The 24,762-nt window shown below is 38.5% G+C and overlaps 1 protein-coding gene across 1 annotated transcript in view; it reads right to left on the reverse strand.

Annotated features, from left to right (window-relative positions):
* The window catches only part of thoc2 (THO complex 2), an 87,625-nt gene that overhangs the window by 22,449 nt on the left and 40,414 nt on the right, over positions 1–24,762 (reverse strand). Inside the window, exons 20-29 of the mRNA XM_065267982.2 lie at positions 23,512–23,629; positions 22,567–22,746; positions 13,596–13,760; positions 9,455–9,730; positions 7,032–7,173; positions 6,792–6,949; positions 6,418–6,546; positions 5,929–6,060; positions 5,651–5,835; positions 2,074–2,261 (exon numbers count right to left, since the gene is read on the reverse strand). Coding sequence (XP_065124054.1) covers positions 2,074–2,261; positions 5,651–5,835; positions 5,929–6,060; positions 6,418–6,546; positions 6,792–6,949; positions 7,032–7,173; positions 9,455–9,730; positions 13,596–13,760; positions 22,567–22,746; positions 23,512–23,629 — 1,673 coding nt within the window. The remainder of the gene's footprint in view (positions 1–2,073; positions 2,262–5,650; positions 5,836–5,928; positions 6,061–6,417; positions 6,547–6,791; positions 6,950–7,031; positions 7,174–9,454; positions 9,731–13,595; positions 13,761–22,566; positions 22,747–23,511; positions 23,630–24,762) is intronic.

The raw sequence follows: 24,762 nt of genomic DNA on the forward strand, positions 1-24,762 counted from the left end.
GTGTTATGAAACAAACTTTGACACAGAAAGCAGCAGGCTACTGTCACTTTAAGACCCAAGACAGACTGCTTTAAGTTTCAATACACTAATAAACATCCACCTGTTTATGTTCACTTAAACAAGAAAGAAAACTTTGTTCAGTGATCACGCGTGTGTTATACATATATGAGCTAAACGGGCTGATAAATAGATGTAAAGAGTGTTGCATTGCTGTGGGAACGCACAGTCGCACACAAACAAGAACTTATATTCACCGCAGTGGTGGATCTTCTGTTTCTTCTCGGCTTTCCTGAATTTGTGAATGTCCTGTAAAAATACTTTTAAAGCTGTGCGGACGTGTGCACGCACAAGGCGGACGCTGGAAGAAAGTACAGTATACTGTACCTATTTTGTCTGCCGTGTTCCGGGCTTTGACAAAACCTGTTTGTGCGTCCAATATTACACAAAAGGAAAATGTTTCCGCGTGATTCTGTCTGCATTATCCACATAACGGAAACCATAGGGCACAAAATTAATAACTTGCCTTACCTTACTCCACTCCTTCAAGTTTAATTGACACTGTGATTGTAAACGTAGATCGTGTGCGGCATCTGGAAGTGACTGCGCAGCGTTACGCACAGTGTGTTAAAGTTATCGAGCACCTATCGAACTGTCGTTATCGGTTTATCATGGAACTTTATATAGAGCCAAAATTATCGTTATCGAATTATCGCCAAGCACTAGTCAGCATACAAGAAAACTGTACTTCATTGTTAGATATTATGACCAGGTTGGAACTGAAAGATGTGCAGACTCTTAGCATGTTAGCGTATAACGTGTCAGTTGTTTGTACCACATTTATGGTGCCATTAAAGAATTCAATCCCTTAAATTTCTTTATTTTCTGTTCAGAGATTCTCATTAAGGATTGATGCTCATGAGCTGGTACAGTCACACAGCTTATGCCCAAAGTATACTCGGGCCATCCGCATGATGCAATAACAGTCATTAGGATGGTCTGCGGATGTCCACACACCCTGTCCGCATGCAGGAGAGAACGGCATACAACGCCGCATGCGACACCACTACACACAACATGCACAACAAGAGACGTTTGCGTTTGCTCACACCATTGTCTTTTCTCCTTTTATTTTCCTTTTCTTCCAAGAACAGAAAGCTAAGGAGCTTTTTCTTCACCATAATGTTTGATCCCTGTTCTTTGTTTTCTTCTTGTAAACGTTGTTACCAACAAACCAACAATGTTTTCATAATCTATCCTGAATTTTTAAAATGTCCTGTAAAAGACGCGAATCAGTGCTGTCCTGGCAACCTGGTAGTGTAATCATTTATACTGCGTATGTTAGGGCTGTGACGATTAAAGTGCAAATGCGCGTTTTCTCAGTGAATGAATTTTAAATAATTCCAGTGAAATGTCCCACATCCAAAAGCCAGAGGGCGCTCTCTTGCAGAAACGTCATTTGTGCCACAGAAGAAGTACCATTACAAACTCTATTCCAGGAAATGTTTTTGAATGCACGTTATAAACGACTAAGACTCGTAGTGATTTTAGATTGTTAAGGGCTTCCTACTGATGATCACAGAGCCCTAGTACATGCACAAGCTGTGCATGAAACACAGAATCGGAGCCTTGCAATTCAGAATTTAACAGGGAACGCAATTCATCGTCACAGCCCTAGCTTCGAACGCGGCCGTCCGGGCGTATGCGGATTGAGTATACTTTGAAAGCTGTGCGGACATGTGCGTGCACAAGACAGACGTAAATGCAGAAAAAATGTATACCTAGTACTTTAGGCTTTCTCTCCTGTGTGTTTGGTCTTCACCGTGGTCATGTGTGAGGTTTTTCAGTTTAAATATCTTCATAAATTTTACCCTAATTTACACACTAATTGCTTTTACCTTCCTCAGGGAGGCAGATCGCGAGTGTCACGTGCGACGGCAATGTGTTTAAAGATGTCAAATGAGCTTTAAAACGCCCAAATAAAGGAGTAAACAAGTCCGTAAGCTTGTAAATAAACTCCAAAAGCTTCAAAGACTAATAGTGTATTTTTTGTTTGAATGCTTTGAACAATCTCACCTGAGTCCTCGATGGCCCCCTCCTCAGTTTTGCCAGCGCTGGCAGCTGTAGTGGCGGAAGTCTTGCCGGTGTTGCCAGGTCCGTTCTGTACGGTGCCAGGCGTGGCGCTGCGCACTGGCTGCTCCTTATGGTGAAACTCATTTTCAGGCACCATGTGCACTTTCCTGCCTTTCAATTGCCCAGAGTAGCTGCAAGTCACATACACGGTTAAAATCAAGGCAGACGTTAATACAAAGTCTAATGCTAAAAAATCACTCCGAATGAATGGATTCGACAAGAAATACTCCAGAGGGGACGTGCATATTCAGGCCAGGTTTTATGACAATATTAGCACGAATCAGAACATGAGATTTGAATTCCCCCTTTCATTTCTTGTTGATTCCACTTATCCACAGAAACACAAAGGACAGGCCCACGTCTGCCTGATAAGCTGATGTGTGCTGAGAAATCCCACTGGTGGCCCAAACACACTCAATTACGAGTCAACAGCCATTATGACGGAGAATACAACAATAACAACAAACACTTTCTCATTAAGAAGGGACACCTAATCAATCCTCATTTATCTTGCGTCTGAAGCTCCATCCCAAAACCCGTGCTGCCTCCCCTGACGCATTTCAATGCAAACCAGGCACACTCCTGACATTTAGCCTGTACACCAAGTGGCAGACAGAATAATTACACTACCTTTTAAGATGCAACACATGAAAATCCCAGAATGCACTGCCACAGATGACTCGAGAAAATGACTATCATAAATACAACGGCAACCTATACGACTGACGGTCGAATCTCTCGTGTGTATCGTGCAATGAGAAGCCCTGGAAAAACACTGCAAATCAGTTGATTATTCGGATACATTTAGCCAAAACGCTTCCTAAGAACATAGCGGCTTATGTGGGGGGCTCCAGCCCATTGAGATCACTGGGGCATGTCCTTGTCTCTTATTCTAGCTCCAGTGAAGCAAAACAGCTCATTACAGTAGATAAGTGATACGACTGCCTTATCTTGACACAACAAAAGCCTTCCACAGTCCAATAGATAAATGAACCAGCAAAAAGCCTCTCTTGCCATTCTGGCTGGATCGACTACATCCAAGCTATCAAGTCTCTTTCTCCATTGCCATCCGCCCGGACAGTCTTCATCGGCACCAGCTCGACACGTTTTATCAGTCCGGCTGCATCTTAAAAGCCGCAGAATAGAGCAAAGCATAAATCTGCCTTAATGTGGCTAACCCTCTGCCAAGAGTGCTGCCCACTAACTCCCTATTGATAGTTAAGGAACAGCTGATGGCTGGGGTAATGGGATTTCCCTCACTAATGATTTATCTCTCCAATTATCCAGCAACATTTTAAACCTACCTTTGCTTTTTAAGGCCGAGTAGATTTATTCAGCAATTTCAACCCTGGTGCTGAAGATAGAAAAACCTATTTAAAGCAACGGAGATCTACAACTTAGCACAAGTTTTGATCATTAGGTGGCGCTACGACCAAATCTGCATGGCAATCTCACGGCTGCAGTGATTAACTGATTAATGACTTAAGCTAGAAGTATGATTCAATTTAATGCGTATGCCAACATATGGATACATGCAAATGCACAACCTCGCAAAACATACTTTATTTGACTCAAACGCGTACATAGGCGCTGGAAGGATCAGTGAGGAGCAGTTATGCAGGTCTAAAGGGCTGACGCCATGAGTTAAAACTCATGTAAACATCTTTGTACTCTTCCATGGTACAGTTGTATAAATGAGGGTACTTCCTGAACTCGCTGCACAATCTCTCGTTTATGACTACTTTGATTCGACGCTCCCCAGGACATGGCTGCCAGTACGTTGCCAGCGGTGCGGGTACAGTAGGCGCATACTATTCTGATGACAAAATTCAGGTCACACACACTAGGGGTGTACCGGATCACAAAACTCAAGGTTCAGATCACATTACGGTTTTTGAGACAAGGATTGGATAATTTTTGTTAGGATCAGCAAAAAGGAGCAAAATAAAGAACAAAAAGAAATTACAAACATTAACCTGTGAATCGCATGCAAGCTGAACCGTGGGTCAACTGCGATCCGGCACACTCGTAAAGCACACTGTAAGCCAAAGGTGTCCAATACGTCGATCGCGATCAACCAGTCAACCGCAAAGGTAATGCCGGTAGATCGCACACAAGGTAACAGCTTATGATGCTCCACGCCTCCACGAGCTTCGGAAAACAACGCGAATTTGGCATTATGGTTTTAATTGTACAAGTAATTATGAAACATGCAAGTCTTTTTGAGTTGCTGTGCCTTTCTTCTCAAATGTGTTTTTATAAATCTTATGCCTGCCAGCTGCAGCTCAGTCGTCTAACTTCCGAAATTTACCAGGATGCGCATTCTTGCCTTCATGCAGGAGCTGATCCACGCGCATGGAATGTGTGCGTGCGCACGAGAGATGTGTTTCTGATACTGTTTTTCTGATCCGTACATTTTCTAGTTTGTTTCACGAAAACGCATAGCCGCTATTTTAAGGAGTACTCCAAACACCTCAAAAAGAAAAGTAATGGTGACAGCCCTAAATTCAATGTAGACATATGCATATATTTTTCTGTACTATTTTACGGCGTTTAAGCATAAAGACTGCAGAGGCTGCCAGTCACAAAAGATCAGGGACCCGTTGCACAGCTGTGCAAAAGTTAGCCTAGTTACCAAAAAATTGGGCACTAAGTTACAACTTACGCCCTACTAAATGTTTTTGCGTTGCACCATTAAACTGTGTTTAAACGTAACAATAGGTCGTTACTAAATATTTAAGGAAGCCTCTGTCCATGAATAATGGTCGGAATAAGATGTCAGCCAGATTAGATCACATCGGTGAGCTCGTAATTGATTATGAAGAGCCACGATTTCGTGAACGAGTTTTCAAGAACTGTTTTTTGTCTCCAATCCATTATTTAAAATATCTTCATGACTGAAATTCTTCTTCCAGTTTATTTTCTCCCCCATCTGTGGGATGGATATTTTCAATTAAATGTTTTGAGTTCGATAACATCTTTTTTAACTTTCAGTTTAGGTCAGTCAAGAATGAGTTTGAAATTACGTGCTGTTCAGACTATTTCCTGTTTACCTATTAGAAGGCTTGTGATTGGGTTAAGAAAAATAAACATCATTATATGCGACAACGCATTACTTACGGAGAGCTTACGACCTATTAGCTACGTTCTGCCTTAAGAACAAATGGTGCAGCCGAATTAGAGTTAATTATAAACTAGCTAGTAGTTGCTTAGCCTCTAATTTGGACTTTACGTCCCAGTTTAAGTAAGAACTAATGAACGGCTGGTGCAACCCTACCAAGGTCACAAAGTACCTTCAATGCTTGGACCTTACATATCAACCTATTATCATGAAAAGACAAGATAAAAACATCCTAGACTTTAAAAAACAGTGGATAAACGTCAAACTCAGACAACTTTAAAGATTTCCAACAACCACCAGCTAGACTCCTGAAAGTGACAGATAAGCCTGGACCCCTAAAAACCAGTGTGGTGAGAGCACATCAGAATGCTGAGGCCAGCCGGCTCTCGGCTCAGTTACCCCATGGCTAACGCATAGAGATCGGGCCTCTTCTCTTTCTCTTCCTGGAAGATCTTGTGGACGCGGCACTCCAGCGCCTGGCCCAGATTCAGCACCTTGGGGTACCAGGGCAGGATCTTGGTGAGGACAATCAAGATGTTACGGATGTGGGTGTACTCGCCCGTCTCCAGACAGTGAACTGATGCCTGGGAAAGAAAGCATAGAGATGTCAAATAACAAACAAATAGAAATTTAAAGATCAATAAAAAAAAAGAATGTGGTCTGAGCGTGACACTAACTTTAGTCAATTTGTAATGCCATTTGTGGACAACATGTCGAAAGTTCTCATAGTCCAGCTGATCCGCTTTGTTCCCGCCATCAAAACCACTGGCCCGGAAAATAGTCAGGAACCCTGGATAATTGCCACACTCCTGGAGAAGGAACCAGAAACGTATAAGACAAGTCAATCGAGACAAAAGCTCTACAAGTCTGTGCACGTCTAACGCAAAAAAAAAAAATTACCCAGACAGAGAAAAAACATTTAGCAGGTTGTGTGCTACAGATATTTTTCCTCATACTACAAAATATGTGAGAACAAAAGATCAGGTTGTTCCTAATGAACGTTTAAACTCTTTGATCCTTCAGGGAACAGACATACTGCCAGCTTGTTTTCACAGATCCCAATTTAGACTTGACTAGGATGCACTAGAGAGAGACAGAGACGCGCTACTGACAGAATAACTTAACAGGAAACCAAACTGTCTGCGTGTTGTGAAAGCACGCTGTACCTTCTCATAGACAGCCCTGTCACTATGCCATCGAGTCACCGTCTCCAACATGCAGCACAGGAAACGGCCGTAGCGCCGCGACTCGTTCTCTGTGCAGCTCGCTACCGTGTAGATGATGTCAGAAAACACCTGGATGGGGAGGGATTGAAGAATTGATGCTTATTAGAGTCATGGCTCTCGAAACACCATTATGAAAATACTTCAAGATGACAAGAAAGTGGAACGTACATAAATCCAAAAGAAACTTAAAGCGTTAGCTCTTTAACTACAGCCACTTACACATTAAGCAAATATCTTGCCGTTTAAAAGTTTAAACCTATAAATATTAAACTAAATGAAAACTTAGCAGTTGAAGCGGTTTATTTTGCACTCACCCTGTCGTAGCAGAGCAGGGTGCAGAAGTTGGGTGTCTTTTGCTGGTGCACCAGCTCAACGAAGCGAGCGCAATAGACGGCATCAATGGCCGAGAATACGCAGCGGGGGAAAATGCAAAGCTGCAGGAACTTGGTGATGGTTTCGTTCTTAGTGGATTCTGAGAGACGAGAGTAAAAACAAAGAGCATGAGTAAAGACAGAGAGAGCCTTTGATCAGATCGGAGCTGTACGAGTACTCACTGGCCAGTAACCAGTTGTCTTTCTCCAGTTTAAGGCGGTGAAGAACCCTCTGCACGTGCTCCAGCTGTTTCTTCTCCTCCTCCTGCAACTTGTCCTGTAGTGCTGTGCAACGCTCCTTCTCTTTCTTCTTTTTGTTCATTGGCTGTGAAAGAGAAGAGCAACATCTGACTGCTGAAGCATCTGTACTGTTCAGCTAGCTCAATGTTTTGTCATCGACAAATTTTTTAAAGGAAACGAGAGCCAGTAACTTAGTTTTGGTAAACCATTCTCTGGAAGCATGTGGAAAAATAAGTGATTAAAATTTAGCTCCCCTGTGATGTCAGAAGGGGATAATACCCTTAATCTGCACTATCCAACCACAGCACTACCATTTAGTACAGAGATCAGCTCATTTGCATTTTAAAGGACACCCAAAAATATCACTCACACCTAAAACGTGGCAATTTTAACATGTTATGATAAATTATCTGTGGTGTATTTTGAGCTAAAACTTCACATATGTTCTCTGGGGACCCCAAAGATATATTTGAAATCTTAAAGTCTTGTAAAATGTCCCCTTTAATATAAAAATCAAAATCTTAAAATTAACTAATTTGTTTAATTCTTTTAAATAATTAACATTTTTATTGCTATAGTTGCATTTATACAAATTGCTAAACCCCATTCTTTTCAGTCAATAAAAATTTAACTATAGAAATCACTGGAATGGTACTACAAAGGTTTAAAAAGTTGCACATGTATAAAACAAAAACCACAAGTGAAAGTCATAACATAAACAGACAGGTCAGGTAACTGACAAAGGAGATGTAATGTAATATATAGTTGAATATATTGTGACTAGGGTTGTAACGGTATACCTTGATATTAACTTTAACGATTATCATACCGTAAACATTTGCTTCTACACGTTTTTGGAAAAAAATTAAGCAGATCTCACCTACGCTACTACGCACATGCAACTTCATTTGGCGTGACTGCTAGACTCCAATCGTTTATGTACACAAAAGAAAATGTCAGAGACTACAAATTCTATCCGCTATCCCCCACCAGAAAAAAAGTTAAAATCTACAGTATGGAAATACTTTGGGTATACGAAAAATGAACGCAGGGTTGTCCTTGAATATGGATATCCAGTTTGCAAGAAATGTGGACGAAGAGTGGCTGCAAAAAAATGAATATATCCAGAGCAGCTCTGAAAGAATTTCCATGGAGTATTTTATCATTTTATTTTAAAGAATAAAATTAAAAGAATCTAAAAAAAGATTAAGAATCAAAGTTTACTTCGAAAGTGTATTTTTTTCCAAATAAGTTTAATATAATAAACCATATATTCAACCAAAAACCCCTATCTGTTTTTTATTAATTTAAGGGTCATTGTAGCTAATGATGATGATAATAATAATAAAAAAATAATAATAATGTGTTTAATACCAGCAAACCGCGAAACCGTGATAGTTTCTGAGACGATTATCATACTGTGGAAAATCATACCGTTACAACCCTAACTGTGACCAATGAAATCAGTTTTATTTTTTCATAAATTCTGTTTTAGTTTATTATTAGTTATTTAGTTTATTCAAGAATTTCCCCAAATTAAGTAATACTGTGGCATAATTAAAGTCTAGGTTATTCCTTTTTTAAGTTATACCCAGATAATTGGTGTTTTGGAACCTGGTCATATTAAATAAGAATTCATATTAATTAAACATTAAATTATATAAATAATAATAAATAATAATAATAATAATAACAATAACAATAATAATAAGAAATTAATATTCATATATTTTAAATTAATAATTATATATTTTTATGTATATTAAAATTTTGTGCTGTTTAATTTATAAGTAATATGCTATTACAGAACACTAGATTTTAATAGTTTACTTTAGTAAATATTATTTTTTTGTTTATTCAAATGTTTCAGCTTTAGGCAGACTTTTATTTTGGCACTTTGCCGCATAGGATAGATGACTGATTTCTAGGGCCTGTTCTTTTATAAAAATAAACTTGTTTAATAAACTCTTAGTTGCTCTGGAGATTAGGTTTATATGTTCACCTACTCAAAAAAATAAATACATGAATGTCATACGTGTAGTATGTTAAACCGCAAAACTTATTCACTGAAGAGACATGCAGAACAAGCAGATGACACATTTTATAAAGCAGTATTTAGTCCATTCTGTGGGAAACTGATACAAACCCAATTAAATGGACAAAACGAAGCTTTAACAAAGCTAATTTGCCTCGATGTTTTTTTGTATTCAAAATACTCAAGTTACTTAAGTAATCGTTATAGGCCTAGATAAAAGAGAAAATCACACCTCTGCGCAAGGAGCCGAACAGTACTAATACTGCCTCATAGTATTGTAACTTGTGTGATGGGATGCCACATAAAACACGCATCGAGAACAGTGCCTTACCATCTCCGTGTTTTCTTCAATGGCCTTGATCTGCAACTTGAGCTTGTTGACCTCCCGATCATAGGCATTGTGAGGTACAGCCAGGTCATACATGGTGAGGGACCAAAACGTGGCGTAGAACTGGGGTCGCAGATCATCCCACACTTTCGGCAAATGAAGGGACACGACGGCCTCGTGCACGGGGGCCATGACCTGCTCGCAAGCCGCTATGTACTTGTGCACCTTCTTCTGCTGACTGTTGCCCTTCTCTGCCTTCTTCAGTTCGTCATACTTGGACTGATGGGAGCACAAAGACAGCAGGCTAGCATTATAATTCACACGGGCACAACAAACGGGCCTGAAGATGAGCATACACTGAGGTCTGCATACAGAATTACAGAGAGGTAAATCTTGTTAGAGGTGAAGAGAGATGGGCTTCACTTTACACCACCCTGGAGAGCCGTAGCGAGGGCCCGTCGCAACGCACTGAGGGGTGTGGGAACGTACGAAATGAGCTCTGCATGAAATATTCATAGGGCAGGCAATGTCATATACGAGCCTTAACGCAGCAAAATACAAAAATAAATCACGGTGTAATCGCAATGCGAAAAGTATTGTGTTAAAGCAAGACCAAAGCATCATCGCAGCAATACCGCATTATTGAATCCCAGGCAATTTCAGCCACTATTAAAACATTTCATGCGTTGTTAGTTTTAGTCTCACAGCGTTGTTGCTTCAGTAACGCATTGCTTTAGTATAAGAAGCACCAAACAATGAGACTGAGATAAATATACAGTAATCCAACCGGCCACACCGGTCTACATCAGGATCAAGGGGAATTATTGTACACGCAGCAATTTTTAAAATTGTGTTTTGGATTTGGAATGGACTTGAAAAGCATTTTACACTGATTTTTGATTAGGTTAATACGATTTGCTGCGTAAAACATCGATGTGTGAAAGTCTCATTTTCTAGCAAAACATTAAATAATAAAGAAACAAAAACCTTTAAAGTTAAAAGAATTGCGAGTATCACTAGGGTTTGGCTTGTCTAAGAGAAAATACTGATAAACTTGTATAAATTAAGTCAAACAAAAATGATCTGTTTGACTTCTTATTTTACCTTTGCACTCTTTAGTATTAAAGCTATAGTTCGGCTAAAAATGAAAATGACCACGATTTGCTCACCTTGAAGCAATTCGAGATATACATGTCAAACATTTTTTTAGACTAACATATTTTCATTTATTTTAGAAAATGTCCTAGCTCTTCCAAGCTTTATAATGGTTTAACATGGGGTCAATTTGCTTTAGGCACAAAGAAAGTGCAACCATCCTTCACAAAGCTAATCCAAACGAATCCAGGGAGATAAATACAGGCCTTCTAAGGGTAATCCATGAGATTTTCTAAGAAAAACATCAATACTTAAAAATGTTATAAACTATATTGGTAATACCCAACATGCATTCACCAGATAGTAAATTAGGGTATGAAGCACAAGATCCGGTGAGAAAAGACTCTTTTTTTTTTTTTTTTAAATTTATACATGGGTTTACAAACATTACAGGGTACGCGCATCCTGGAGGCAGAAAAGCTGATTGGTGAGCTGGTCCGCTACTGCAACAACCTTAAGTATTGAAGCTTTCTTTATTGTTTGTATATAAATAAAACGTGATTTTAGTCGGATCTGTTTTTCTGTCTTGCAGCGTAACTGTGATACATTAATGATTTATAATGATAGGCCAGTAACGTAATAGTCGCATTTACTGGTATGTTAAACATCAGCACACAGCACTGTTGGTACAATTAACCATGCATCAACTGCTTGGCATATTGACTTACAGACACGGCTACTAGCCTACAACACAAGGCACGTTTCTTCTTTCTGCCTCTCGGTTGCGTGCGGTGATGACGTCACAGAGAAATCCATGTATAAAGCACCATACCTATGGTAGGGCTGGACAATATGGCCACAATTTCTTTTGTCAGTATACTTAATTTTGGGCGATACAATATAAATACGGTAACTAGTGATGCACAGATATATCGGCCGCCAATATTTATCGGCCGATTTTTTATGAATTTGAAACCATCAGCATATCAGCAATAGCACGAGAAAGGCCGATACCGATTGTTTATTAATTAACTGCATAAAGAAATCCATTATATGTAAAAAATGAGTTAATGTTGTTAATAAAATAAATGCTGAATAGCAAAAAACACCTTTTAAGGTTGTCAAGCTGTCTTATTATATTTGTTTTAGCTTAATTTATGCCTCTCTAATTATGTTGGTCAGTTGAATGTTAATTAGATCCAATCCATGTTCAGTAAAAATAATTTGATGCAGAAATAAACTAGCTAATAGACCAACTGTATAGTATTGTATACAAGTGTTTAATATCGGTATCGGACAGAAGTTGTCTGTTTATATCGGTATCGGCCCCAAAAATCATATCGGTGCATCCCTAACGGTATAAATGTTAAAAAAGCCTTTGGATAAGCTTCAAAAAATGCCTACAATGAATGTCTTTAGCTACAAACTTCTGAACAAATGAATTTGCCAAGACTATAAAGCCTCTTTCTGTAAAACAATACATTAAGAAATTATATAAATTGATGTTTATCTTTAATTTGTATTTAGCCTTCACATAAAATGAAATGTAAACTCACTGTCAAACAAACATAAGACTTTAATATTAATAAGGTGCACCTGAACATCAGTCAGTGATAAATGCTGTCTCAAACTAATGGATTTCTTGAGTTAGAGTATTGACTTTCGTAGTTAAATAGTTTTAATCAATTTGCTAAAAGTAATATGTGGAAAATTATTTATAAATAGCCAAAGTGAAAGTGACTCTAAAACTTTTAAATGGTAGTAGGCGGTTGAATATTACATAAGATTGTTGAACAGAAAAAATTATATTAAAGCACTATTTGTAATTACATAGCAAGCTACACAATCTTATATTAGATACTAGCATACTACATTATATAAATATTATACTCATATTTTGAGACACGTAATGTATATCGAAATATCAGAAGTGTTTTTAGAAACCACATCACAGTTATAAAAATAATATAGCGTGAAATATATTGATATTGACAATAATAACTAGAAGCTAGTTATTTCATAAAGTTTTAAATATGAATATTTATCTAACAAAAATGCATGGATTACCCACTGAAGGCCTGTATTTATCCCTCTATAGCCATTTGGATTACTTTTGTGAAGGATGATGCACATTCTTTTAACTTGAAGGAAGTAGACCCTGTTTCTAACTGTTATAAAGCTTGGAAGAGCTAGGACATTTTGTAAAATAATTGAAAATGTGTTTGTCTGAAAAATTGACATATGTACCTTGAATGGCTTCAGAGTAGGGCTGTCACGATTAATCGTGCAAATGTGCGTTTTCGCAATGAATGAATTTTAATGAATAACGATGAAATCCCAGCACATCCCATAACCAGGGGGCGCTCTTGTGCAGAAACTCCCTTTGTGCCACAGAAGAAGTAGCATTACAAACGCTATTCCAGGAAATGTCTACAGGAATATTTATATCGCTGTTCTTCAAATTATTTCAGGTATTTTCATGATAATAAAGAATATTTTGAATGATTTTGTTTAACAAGTGTTGATTTTTTAAATGCATTTTATAAACGACTCGCGATTAATCGTTGCAGCCCTACTTCAGAGTGAGTAAATATGATCATTTTCATTTTTAATCTAACTACCCCTTTAAGGCTAAACACTTAAATGCAGTCAACACAAGTAATCTGTGTAAAACTTACAATATGCAAGGAAAATATTTACTGTCCACCATATGTATATTGTTATAGCATGAGTGTTACCATTTCATACAACCTAACCCCATTATTTAAGTACAAAATCATGTTGTAACAGGGTTGGGTGCAAAATGAGAAATACAAAATTACTTTTGTTAACTAAAAAGTTACCTTTGCTTTCAAACAAATCTAAACTTCACAACTGACGTTTAGTTTAATGACACTGCAAATAATTTGAATGCAGGGATTTGAATTGTTAATATCGTCAAGACTATCAAACCGGGACAGGCCTTAATGTGCAGACATTTTTATTGTTGTGTGGTTTAAAGCAACAGTACACTAATTTGTATTTGATGTGCTTAGGTCAATTCACTCACCAGAATCTGATGGGCGTACATGGGCCGAGACAGGAAGAAGGCTGCGTCATGTGGCGTGTGAAACTGATTACAGAGGACATCGACTGACGGTACTCTCTTGATGTAGTCTTCTGTGCTGAGGTTAGACGCCAAGAAGCCACCAAACTGCACAAGACTGTCGTGACACTTTGGGAAGCAAGCAGAAGAAGCATTTATCATTAGACGCATCTCTCCCTTTGGTCCGTGTTCATTTCCCAGCCAAATGCAGATGCTCTTAATAAATCCTCAGGTCGCTCATTTATTTGGGGAACTGCACCTCGCTTTATTAAAGCCATTCATCACGAGCTCTCCGCTGAAATCGATGGAATGCACAGTAAAGCAATTTAACAGGAGCGAGACACTGGGGAGAAATTTCAGCAGGAGGAACGTGGAGGAAGAGAGAGGCATGGACAGACCAATGGGTCAACCGCATAATGTTCCTATATTGACAAACTTAAAGAGATCTGTTTAACTGCATATATTAAGTATTAAAAGAATTAGTTTCTTCACCCGTGTAAAACCTCTTTATTGTTCGAAGACAAAACATTCTCAGCCAAGATGAGACTTACAATAACACTGGACATTAAGACAAGATGAGATTGGTCTGGCCCATTTCTTTTTTTAAGGCTACCCTGCCTGAGGAACTCAATGACTGCCACAATTCACACTAAAAACTTTCCACCTCTCTTACTAGAAAAAACAAAACAGAAAAGGGGTAGAACAGAAGGAGAAAACCTATTGAAATGCCTCAGCTGCTCTGGGTTATAACATGAAGAAAGACAAATATACTTTCCATCATTATCAAGTTTTTGTTTGGTAAGGAAACACCACAGAAACTCCACTGTAACCACAGACATCAGTACTGATATGTCAGACGGATGTTATGATTAGCATGATTTAAAGAAATAGTTAACCCCAAAATGAAATTTTAGTCATTAATTCCTCACCCTCACATCATTCAACATCCATAAGATCTTCATTCATCTTCAGAAAACAAATTAAAATTTTTCTAATGAAATGGGAGAGCTTTCCCCATAGACACTAATGCAACTCCCACTCAAATAGTCCAGAAGTGGTTCAATCTTCATTTCAAGAGGCAATGAGAATCCTTCTTGTGCACAAAAAAGGCTTTATTTCGTAAGTCTTGGACACGCGCTCATGAGAGCATCACAACACACCCATGTGAATTCACAGGTGCCGCCATATTGGTCCAGGCATGAGTGTGCCATCAACACATGCAAGTGAATGGGCGAGGTGCGGTTTCACTGCATAACAGCCCAACAACTACTGCAGCAATAATAAAACAAAGCACTCACTGACCCCTCTAGACATTAAAGGGGACATTTTATGAGACTTTAAAGGCCAATTAACATGGATCCAACAAATGCCAACAAGCGTGTCTGTTGGGTCGGTGTGAACCCCTGTTGTTGGATCAGAGTAAACAAGACTTTAAAATGTTGGGGTTGGTTGGAGTTGGACCAGTGTTAATTGTCCTTAAGATGTAAAATAAATCTTTGGTGTCCCCAGAGTGCATGTGTGTAAAGTTTTAGCTCAAAATACCATATAGATAATTTATTATATCATGTTCAAATTGCCACTTTTTGGGTTAGAGCAGTGTTCTTCAACCCCGGTCCTCCCCTTCCAGAATGTTTTAGATGTCTCCTTAATTAACACACCTGATTTAACTTATTAGCTTGTTAGGGTGACCTTCTGGAAGGAGGCTGATGAGTTGGTTCAGGTGTTTTAAATAAGGAAACATCTAAAACTTTCTGGAAGGGGGACCAGGGTTGAAGAACACTGGGTTAGAGCAAAAATGTGCCGTTTTGGGGTGTGTCCCTTTAAATCAGGGGTAGGCAACATTGGTCTTGGAGTTACGATGTCCTGTTGAGTTTAGCTCCAGCTCTAATGAAGCACACCTGAACAACTAATCAAGGTCATAAGAGTCACCTGAAAACTACAGGTAGGCTCAGTTTATCAGGGTTGGAGCTAAAATCTGCAGGACATCGGCAATCCAGGACCGACGTTACCTACCCCTGCTTTAAATGCAAATAAGCTGATATTGCAGATTAAGGTGTGGTATAATTTTAATAAGATCCTCTTTCTACGTCACATAGGAAGCCAAATCTGAATTACCAAATGTTTCACATGATTGCAGAGAATAGTTTTACCAAAACCAAGTTACTGGGTTGATCTTTGTCACGTTTTTTTAGGTTGATAGAAGCACTGGGGACCCAATTATAGCACTTAAACATGGAAAAGGTCATATTTTCATAATTTGTGCCCTTTAATTATGTCTGTGTGCAACAGGGCTTTGAACCAGAATTTTTCCCAATTGGTTCGTTCCGAACAGAAACAGTATTTTAACGTTTCCGGTTTTTGGTTCAACCCTAAAACTGACGTTCCTGATTTGGTTAGAACAAAAAAATTAAGTTACTGAACCGGTTAATAAGGTTCTTTGTCAGCTGTGGGTCATACAAATAAGTAGGCTGATCATTAGGACATTAAACTTAAATTATTAGTCTACATAATTTTCCTTAAGTCTCTATCATGCACTTAAACATGCAAACACACACAAACGGCGGACAAATTCCAAACGGCGCTTCGGGAAGATGATGCGGCATAAACAGTCGCTCACATAAAGTGAAAATTACGTTGTTTTTCAGTGCTTTATTCGCAAAATGTATTGTACACAATAGACACACAGTAGTGCAACAATCTCTCAAGTTTACACATCAAGAAATCTTTGAAGGGCATAGGGACAATCTTGTTTGATTGGAGTTGGACCGGACACATTGAACCGCAAGTGCGTCTGTGCGTAAAAACAATTGCTTACTTTAGTGCCATTTTGTGGTTAAATTGTTTAAAATCACTTCAGTGTTAACATTTGCAAGCCTTTGAAACACGTGCAACTGATCAACTTTCACCCTATATTTGCATAATAATCTGCAAATCACATGCTAGCCAAACTGTTGGTCGTGATCTGTATGGATCACAAATCAACTGTGATCCATTACACCACTAATTAGTATTTTTTTAAAAAACATCTTGAAAAACTTGGTAGCCTACAATATTTACCTCTTATGATTGAGAATTAGAGACTTGGGCTTGAGTAGGCTACTTGCTGGTGGCAAGCTTCTCATTTCTCCGATGAATCAACAACGACCGGAACTGAACTTCACCGAATTATATAAGACAGAAATCTTGTCAAAGAACAAAAAAAATAACTGTATTAACCGGTTCCCATTATTTTAAATAAATGTTTCTGTATATTTTTTTAAAGTTTCTGGTTTCGTTTCTGTTCCATGCAAAACATCAAATGTTTCCGTTTTTTGTTTTCGTTCCGTGAACCGGTTCAAAGCCTTGGTGTGCAACACGATTGTGAATGCAGGTTGGAGACTGACCCAAACGAGGATAAAATGTGGAATGGAGACTTTATTTATGCACCAAAAAATATTCTTGTTGCTTCATGAAATGAAGATTGAACCCCTATAGTCTCACAGACAATTTTAACCGAAGTCTTTACTGCCTTTCTGCGCATTAAAGGTCACCTTGCTGTTAATCGGGGGGGTCAGAAAGCTCTCAGATGAGAGTAATTAATGACAAAGGGTTAATTCTGGAATGAATTATCCTTGTAAATATAACAAGCAGATAGATTATATGACCCCAATGAATAGGAGTTTTAACACTGGATCTGTGCCCCACTGAATTGATCCTCATATAAGACACAGCTTAGCTTGAATCACAGGAACAAAGTAATAAAAACACTATTAATATTTTGAGTTATTTGACAGGAGCATTTACTGTATATACAGCAACACACAAGAGTATAGTCTGAAGCAGCTCTACTAATGCCCACAGGACACATGATATTGCTGTATGCGAGTTATGAAATGTACACAAATAGCACTTATTCTTTACCTGCTGTGTATAATGCAGCAATATAAATATCCCACGCTTGTTTTTAAGTAACTTCTGACCATAATATGGCTTTTTTTGAAAGATCAGTGGACCGAATTACCACAAACTACGTGGGAGTCTGAAAATGACCATGAGTCAGGATTCGGCTGAATCTCTACTGTGTTACAGTACATGACTGAAAACAGCGCACTGGGATATTGACTTTGTCTACATTAGCACTCATTACAATAGGTCAATCTGTCTAGTTTTTAACACATTTTAAAAAGTGTGGGAACAGCTACGGTTCAATTTATCATTGTCAGATTTGTATATTTTTAAAGGTGCAGTGTGTAATTTTTAAAAGGATCTCTTGACAGAAATGCAAAACAATATACAAAAGTATATTATCAAGGGTGTATAAAGACCTTTTTATAATGAACCATTATAGCCCTATTCGCACGGGATTAGTATTACCTGGTGACCTCTAGTGATTTGTAATAATTACAGAGGTTGTCTGTGATCTTAATCCCGTGCGAATCGGCCATGTCTGTAATTTGTAAAGTAAAAATTCCTCCGCAAATGACCTACCATATTTCGCCGAACACCGAGGTCCTCTGATAATATTAGTCCCGTGCGAATAGGCATCTCTGTAATTTGGCCAGCATTTGTTACCAGTGAGCCTTTTTTATTTATTTATTTTCTCAGTTTCTGCGCCTCTCGCACTGCAGCTGTGAAGCGCACATACAGAGACACATCCCTTCGATTTTTTTGGCTTTCATTGTGAAACTTGAGGACTTTATTAGTATATTTCTAATTTTAAACTTCTAATCAGTCTCTCTCGTCCATCTTGATGATTAAAAATATGCAGAACTGTCAATATTTGCAATCTCTAAGTTTAGGTGGAGCTATGGATGTCATGGTAAAGGAATTTCATTTGTGGTGATTTTGCGTGGCTTACTAGCATGGTATACCTTATTTATTAAAATAAGATTATTACTTAAATCCAGAACAACGAGATGCACTGAGGTAGAACGCAGGGTGCTATCTTTCCCCTATGAGAATATATATATTATATTAAAGAACATTGTTTAGGCTTGAAGGCAATACATATTAGGACATTTTCAATTTGTATCTATAACGTTTGAAATTAAGTTGTAAGATCATTTTTAGTCATTTGGCTTTTTTCATCATTTCAGAACAAGCTTAACTGCTATTCATAATAACTTATATTATATTCCGTGTGTTCCTTGGTTGAAAATATGTAGAAATATATGGGAGTAAAAAAGTACAGAACAAAAACATTTAGCTCACGCGGAGCGAACGAAAAGCCGTTAATAAAGCAGACTCTCCGTAGAGGACGTGCTGAAACAGTCGAGTCGGCAGATGATCATGATGTTAATGTTTCACGCAGATATTGTTGATGAAAAACTTGCATATCTAAATGCCCAGGCGAGAGTCAAGTGTTCAGTCAGTTAATATACAGCCAGACGTTACATTGGCTGCTGCCTCCTCGTCCACGGAGCGGAGAAATTCGGTTTTTATTAAAATTTTAAGTTTTAATGCTGGTAAGCAATCATATTATGGCGCCTTGTATTTGTGTTGATCAGATAGTTAAAAGTAATTGTAATCTTTAAAACGGCATCTAGAGGCAGAGGACGCTAATTCTGTCATCTCAGTTTCACTTTTTTCCCCACACGTTCACTCACTGTATGATTTAACGAAATATGATTTTGTAAAGGTACCTTTTACAGCATGTCGCGGTGTTGCGTGATAGTGTTATGGAAAGCCTCAACATTATATCAGGGAGATAAGTCAGTAAATTTGAGTGAAATCACAGGCTTTGCTTATCCCGTGCGAACCGGCCACACGAAACTCAGACGTAGGGAGGTAATTTCTAAATCACACAGGGTCCCCAGGTAATACTAATCCCGTGCGAATAGTACATAAGTCTTTATTACCTTAGAACAAGGTTTTTTTTCTACATACACTGAGGGTCCCCTCACGTGGAAGTCGCCATTTTGTGCCACCATGTTTCTACAGAAGCCCTTAACGGACAAACTTTTTTTTCAAACAAAGTTGTCTCCGTCTATGACATGTTTTTCCGGTGGCGGCTACTGTAGCTTTTCTATGCGTTTCAAAAGCGTAAAATTTACACACTGCACCTTTAAAGCTTATGGGAAATCATAACATACTGCTTAAAAATACTAAAAACCTACAACTGAACATGATCGATTGAAAAGATCATTAGTGGGGTTTCCATTCAAACATGAAGTGAATCAAAATTTGCAAAACAAGGAAATGCCAATAAGGATTATAATTTGAAATTTGGCATCTCCATCACTCGATTATTATGCGATACTTCAAAATGCACATAAAATCGGGGTAATTGAAACCCATTTATTGTAACACTTATAACATTCACCGTGTTGTGACTGGCTACAAAAACTATAATGAGATCTGGAGCATCAAAGTTTGATTTCCCTTGATGTCACTATGATTTCAATCTTCGACATTAATGTACTAAGCTGATATTAAAGATATTAAGATCAGATAAAAGATTAACAATTTAAGGTGTCACTCATATCAAAAGTAATATTGTAAGATAAGACATGAACCAAAATGTAATAGATTTATATATAATATTGAAAATAAATAAAGTTCCAACAAGCAACGTTCTTCAAAAGATGTATTAAACATGCAAAATGAAGCAAATTTTTATACAAACGTTAACGCTGTGCACTATTTCAGGGAGCTTATGCATAAATCATGCAATCATGCTGAATGCATATTGAGTAGTCGTGACTGGAGTCAATCATTCGCAGTGGTGCATCAGGAGGTGATAGCTGGGCACAGGAGTCCCACACATTTTATCTGATTGTAATAGAAATCACATAACTTCCTGCAAAGTGTATTTAAAAAAAGCCAAAATTAATCATTAAAAGCTTCCCTGCTGATGTCAGGAAAAAGCACGATGCTCATTCACACCACAAGCAATTATTTAGACAATTTGGTGTCGCGAGTGGGAATTACTTGCTAAAGGCTCTAATTTGAGACATTGAGGGAAAAGATTTAAAAAAAAAGAGAAGGAAATCGTCCGACAACGTTTCGTGGTCCCACACAGAATGGAGTTGATGATGTTAGTTTTTAGCACCATCTGCTGTGAATTGCGACATGTCTAGAGAACGTGGGGGGGAGGAGGAAGCAGTCAATTGGATTACCCAGTGAGTAATTGAGCTACGCAGCTGCTGAACATGAAAAGCAAAGCGCTGGAGTGTGGGAGGATGAACATCACAGAACTTCTGTACAGGGAGTCTTCCTGATGCAGGCCACTTTCACTTTACTGTTTCACACTGACAATCAGCAAAACTTTACCAAACTCAAACTTTGGTTTGCTTCAGGAAATGGCATTTTGATCCAAAAATAAATGTGAAGGAGATATTCGCACTGCTCTTTTCTATTCGTTAAAAGCAGGTCTGACACCAGGGCTTGTCAAGCAACACTAAAGCTTTATTAAAGCAGACCACAAGACTTGTATTGGTTGAACCCATGCAACATTGATAATGTGACAATGACTGTGTTTAAAGCTATGTTTTGTTTTCCAGATGCATTTAGGGATGTGGTCCTGGTCAAGACAATCTCCTGAACTCCAAACTGAATGTCAGAATGGTAAAGAAAAGTGATTTAAGCAATTTTGAGCGTGGCATGGTTGTTGGTGCCAGACGAGCCGGTCTGAGTATTTCACAATCTGCTTAATTACTTGGATTTTCACGCACAACCATTTCTAGGGTTTACAAAGAATGGTGTGAAAAGGGAAAAACATCCAATATGTGGCAGTCCTGTGGACGAAAATGCCTTGTTGATTCTAGATGTCAGAGGAGAATGGGCCGACTGATTCAAGCTGATAGAAGAGCAACTTTGACTGAAATAACCACTCGTTACAACCGAAGTATGCAGCAAAGCATGTGTGAAGCCACAACGCACACAACCTTGAGGCGGATGGGCTACAACAGCAGAAGACCCCACTGGGTACCACTCATTTCCACTACAAATAGGAAAAAGAGGCTACAATTTGCACAAGCTCACCAAAATTAGACAGTTGAAGACTGAAAAAATGTTGCCTGGTCTGATGAGTCTCGATTTCTGTTGAGACATTCAGATGGTAGAGTTGGAAACAGAATGAGAACATGGATCCATCATGCCTTGTTACCACTGTGCAGGCTGGTGTTGGTGGTGTAATGGTGTGGGGGATGTTTTTTTGGCACACTTTAGGCCCCTTGGTGCCAATTGGGCATCGTTTAAATGCCATGGCCTACCCGAGCATTGTTTTTCTGACCATGTCCATTCCTTTATGACCACCATGTACTCATCCTCTGATGGCTACTTTCATCAGGATACTGCACCATGTCACAAAGCTCGAATCATTTCAAATTGGTTTCTTGAACATGACAGTAAGTTCACTGTACTAAAATGGCCCCCACAGTCACCAGATCTCAACCCAATAGAGCATCTTTCGTGGATGTGGTGAAACGAGAGCTTCGTGCCCTGGATGTGCATCCCACAAATCTCCATCAACTGCAAGATGCTATCCTATCAATATGGGCCAACATTTCTAAAGAATGCTTTCAGCACCTTGTTGAATCAATGCCACATAGAATTAAGGCATTTCTGAAGCGAAAGGGGGTCAAAAACAGAATTAGTATGGTGTTCCTAATAATGCTTTAGGTGAGTGTATATTCCCATGGAAAGTTTCCAGCCTTGAAATTCAAAGAATTTTGCAAGCCTAGCTATTTCATAAACTGCTCATCCAGAATCCCCCCTAAAGTGGTCCTCAAGTTTGACTATCTATCTATATCATAGGATACAGCATTTTGAATTGTCAAAAAAATCTAATTGAAATAATTTGAGTTTCAATGAATTGCATCATATTAGATCAATTGCACTTTTAGTCATCTTTTATTAGCAGTGTGACATGAAAGCCACACAGATCATGAGGGGTAAGGATTGTGTCTTTGAACATCATCTACTTTTTGCTTCGAGATACTGACTCTTACTGTACCTGATCATAAAGTTTGCCCACGAGTTTGAGATGTTTCTCTCCCCCTTCTGAGAAGACAACGCCATTCCTCTGCTGGGCCATCAGCAGACAGAGAGGCAGGGCCAGCTCATGGTCCAGAAGAGCATCCTTCAGACGCTGAGATGACTTCTTTGTGTTCCTTATCTGCCCAAAGTAGCCACCCTACACACACAGATGCACATCCACAGGCTAGTGTTATTACCAGCATACAATAACATCAGCTCACATCAAAGAACATCAGCACTTTTAAAAATGGGCGCAGAACATTGTTATATTTCTGAGCACATTGTGACAAAGAATAGCCTAGTCGTGCAAACGAGCGGTAAAAACACGATTGCACATTCGTTTTTCTGTGGGCTTGCAATCTACTTGTCTTTCAAACTAAAATACCAACTAGAAAAAAATTGCAGGTCGCCCATGTTTTAGTACAAATGCTCACGCGGTCGCATTTGTACGCAGTCTGAAGTCCTGAGCTAAATGAACAACATATTAGCAAAGTGTATAAGAACATTAAACATTTTTTGTTTAACGGACACATTTAACAACATATAAATGTGTTTTGTATAAACATTTCTAATTTTACCAGCCCATCAATGGTATAAAAGCATTTGGCATCTATTATTTTATGTGCATCCGCCATCCTATCCTAATTTCTTTCAGCGTTTGTTCATGTTTTCATCATTCCAATCATTCATGTGTTTAGCGCCACCCCGAGGACTCATAAAGTAATGGCGCTGGGAAATCGATTTAGGGCATCTTGTTTATTAATTAATGTATCGATATTCGAAGCCAGCGTATCGATTCTCGTATCACGGAGGCTGACGATCGATACATCGCCATATAGAGATTTTGGCCCACCCCTAATCCTGACACCTCTCTTCTTGCTGTGCACAACTATCAAACAATTTTTTAGCAGGTGTGTCATACCTCGGCTTTGAGCTGTTCTCCACCTGTCATGGCCTCCAGCTGCTCCACAGTCATTTCATCTGTGATCTCAATGCCTGCCATCTTCTGTACCACCTCCTTCAGGATCAGAAGGTCAAAACTGGCAATACAGAAAACACCATTATTATTACAGGTGAAGCGGTTTTCCTCACAGCAAGATCCTCAAATGTCTTTATAAGTTTTACCTTTCAGAGCGACCCCAGAGAACTTTATATCACATATAGTATAATAAAACATTTAAATGTATATTTCTTGAATGTCTATTTCTTTAGATTTCCGTAAACGTACCTAAACAATGTCAGGTGAAGGTAGTACGTACCTCAAAGTAATGTAAAAGATTCAGACACACAGCATACAGAATTCGTAAAATACACCAGGAGAGAAAATTTCATGACCGGTCATAAAATCAGATCATTTACTTATGGTTAACATACGGCCATCCTTCATTTCTATACTGCTCATATATTTTGCTGGAGTTTAAAACTGCCCTAATGTAGAGCATTAAAATGAAACCTCAAAAACACAGAAATAAAAACTTTATAGTTCTGATAAATCCTAATAAAGGAAAAATAAAGGAAACAAATAGAGGAGGTGAATTCTGTGAACAGGGTACAAAATAAAGCACAACAGAGTTTGGAATAAATGAGTAGCCACTAGCTAGCATGGGATTACATGTTGGTTTGGAGTTAGTATTTTCATTCATTCATGGGAAAAAAGGCAACATGTTTTCACAAGTATACACTGCAAACTTTCGGGAGTGAAAAACCGCTTTTTAAATGCAGGAGTGAATCCCTTAAATGTTCGTTTTATGTACGGAACAAGATTCACTCCCAAAAATATGATGATTGACAAAGAGATTACCATAGCAACAGTCTGCCTTCTCGCATGCTTATCACTAACAGCTTTGACCAAAATAATTTAACAGCGTTATGTTTTGTAATAAACCTCCGCCTTGGTGCTCTTGCATTGTTGCCAGGTCCTCGTCTTTTTTGTACTTGTATACCATTTTGGCGCTTAACCATTAATGGCTTTTGGCCCATGAAGCGATAAAGTTTTTGGTGTTATTAAAGTGTGAAGATGCTGATCCTAATATTTTGATCTTTGAGGTAAAGCATTTGGATTCATTTCGGTTTATTATTGGATTTTTCTTGTTCGCTGTTTTTTTTAGTGCAAGATCTGGCAACACTAGTCAGCAAACGCTTGTGCCTCTGTCATTTTCTGCAGCGCGCATAC

This window comes from Paramisgurnus dabryanus, chromosome 16, assembly GCF_030506205.2.
Source record: "Paramisgurnus dabryanus chromosome 16, PD_genome_1.1, whole genome shotgun sequence".
In the NCBI taxonomy this organism is placed as follows: domain Eukaryota; kingdom Metazoa; phylum Chordata; class Actinopteri; order Cypriniformes; family Cobitidae; genus Paramisgurnus; species Paramisgurnus dabryanus.